This window comes from Haliaeetus leucocephalus, unplaced genomic scaffold (genome assembly GCF_000737465.1).
Source record: "Haliaeetus leucocephalus isolate CR32 unplaced genomic scaffold, Haliaeetus_leucocephalus-4.0 Scaffold517, whole genome shotgun sequence".
Lineage (NCBI taxonomy): Eukaryota > Metazoa > Chordata > Aves > Accipitriformes > Accipitridae > Haliaeetus > Haliaeetus leucocephalus.
Window position 1 is genome coordinate 3,052,487 of NW_010972953.1, and position 1,527 is coordinate 3,054,013.

General features: G+C 63.3%; 1 protein-coding gene across 1 annotated transcript in view; it reads right to left on the reverse strand.

The window, feature by feature from the left end:
• The window catches only part of FNDC5 (fibronectin type III domain containing 5), a 30,572-nt gene extending 29,876 nt beyond the window's left edge, over positions 1 to 696 (reverse strand). Inside the window, exon 1 of the mRNA XM_010576333.1 lies at positions 642 to 696. Coding sequence (XP_010574635.1) covers positions 642 to 696 — 55 coding nt within the window. The remainder of the gene's footprint in view (positions 1 to 641) is intronic.
• Between the last annotated feature and the right edge of the window lie 831 nt (positions 697 to 1,527).

A 1,527-nucleotide genomic window follows, 5' to 3' on the forward strand; every position in this document is an offset into this window, starting at 1 on the left:
TGTGGCGATGGCACTGGTGGCACTGGTGACAGTGGCGTTTAACCCCTCCGACCCGGGGCTGACAAAGGTCAAGGCTGGGTCCGGACCCCTCTGGGCACCCTCTTTCTCGTCCCAGTGCCAGACCACCCCCCCCAGTCTCACCCATGCCCACCTCAACGAGGCGGTGACCTCCCTGGGATGGTGGTGTCACCTCCGCAGCCCTCGAGGACCATGGTGGGACACAGCCGGGATGAGCTGCAGCCCCCCCCCCAGCCAGCCCTGGGCACATCCAGCAGCCCCCAAACCCGGGGCGAGCTGGGGCAGATCCCGGCCATGGGCTGTCCCCACCACGGCTCACAGAGACCCTCCGGACATGGTGACAAACTGTCTCCATAGCGGGGAAATCCCTCAGGGTTTTGTACTTCTGCCAGGGAAGGTGGCACAGAAAATTGGGCACCAAGATGCCCACATCGTGCCTTCCTCTCCTCAACTCTGCTGCAGCCCCCCCCGTGGCTATTTATAGAGCTGGGGACCCGCTTGTGCCCAAACTGCCCCAAAACACATCCCAGCTCCGTGTCACGGCACTGCTGACCGCACGTGTCCAGGTGCCAACACGCGTGTGCCCCACGGGGACCGGGCTACGTGTCCCCAGGAGCCCCGACCTTGGCTGTCTGGGCAAGGCGAGCTGTACGTGCTTCGGGGCAGCAGCGTGGGCATCGCGGGGACGCGGGGACGCAGGATGGAGCCACTCCGTTATGAAATGTCCCTGCGGCCCCGCGGTGCTCAGTCAAGATTTAGCGAGCGAGCGGCTCCTGATCCAGATGAGATCGGGCATCACAAAGGGTTTTGTATTCCAGGAAGCCTATTAGAGATTTAAATTATACAAATGGGCTTTTTACCGAAGATCCTTATTATCTGGGCATTTGCTTTTAATCCCCAGCTAGTCCTGCAGCCCCTGCCCCGCGCCCCCACCGCAGCTCCGCTTACCTTCACCGTGTCCTCCGTGGGGCCGTGCGTGCCATGGGGACGGGGACGAGCCCTGGGGTCGGTGTGGACCCACGGGAAGGGGTCTGCAGGGTATTGGGGAGACCCTGGTTGGGTTTGTTGGTGCAGCCGGGGGCTGAGCCCCTCTTGCTTTGCCCTCTCCCCTCCCAGCTCGTCCCAGTACCCCAGCAGGGATGGTCCCTGTTTGTCTGCACTAACCTTCCTTAGGGCACGGTCCCAGGGCACCCACAGCCGCCCTGGCCATGCCTGGGCTCCTCCTGTGCCCCCCCAGCAGTGTGGGTGCACATAAGGATGCTCCCATGGGCACGTGGAACCAGTGAGGCTGAGGGGGGGGGTGATGCTGGAGCCCAAATCACCAAAACCTCTGCATGTGCCACCGTGGCGTGCCAAGCCCTGGGCATCATCGAGCCCCATTGGCTTTGGGGATGGCAACCGGGGCAACGGCAAAGCTGACACTAACACACGCTGCCCTGCGTGCACACGCATGTGCGCAGAACCATGCACCCCTGTGCTGGGACACAGTGATGTGTCCCCCCCCCGGGG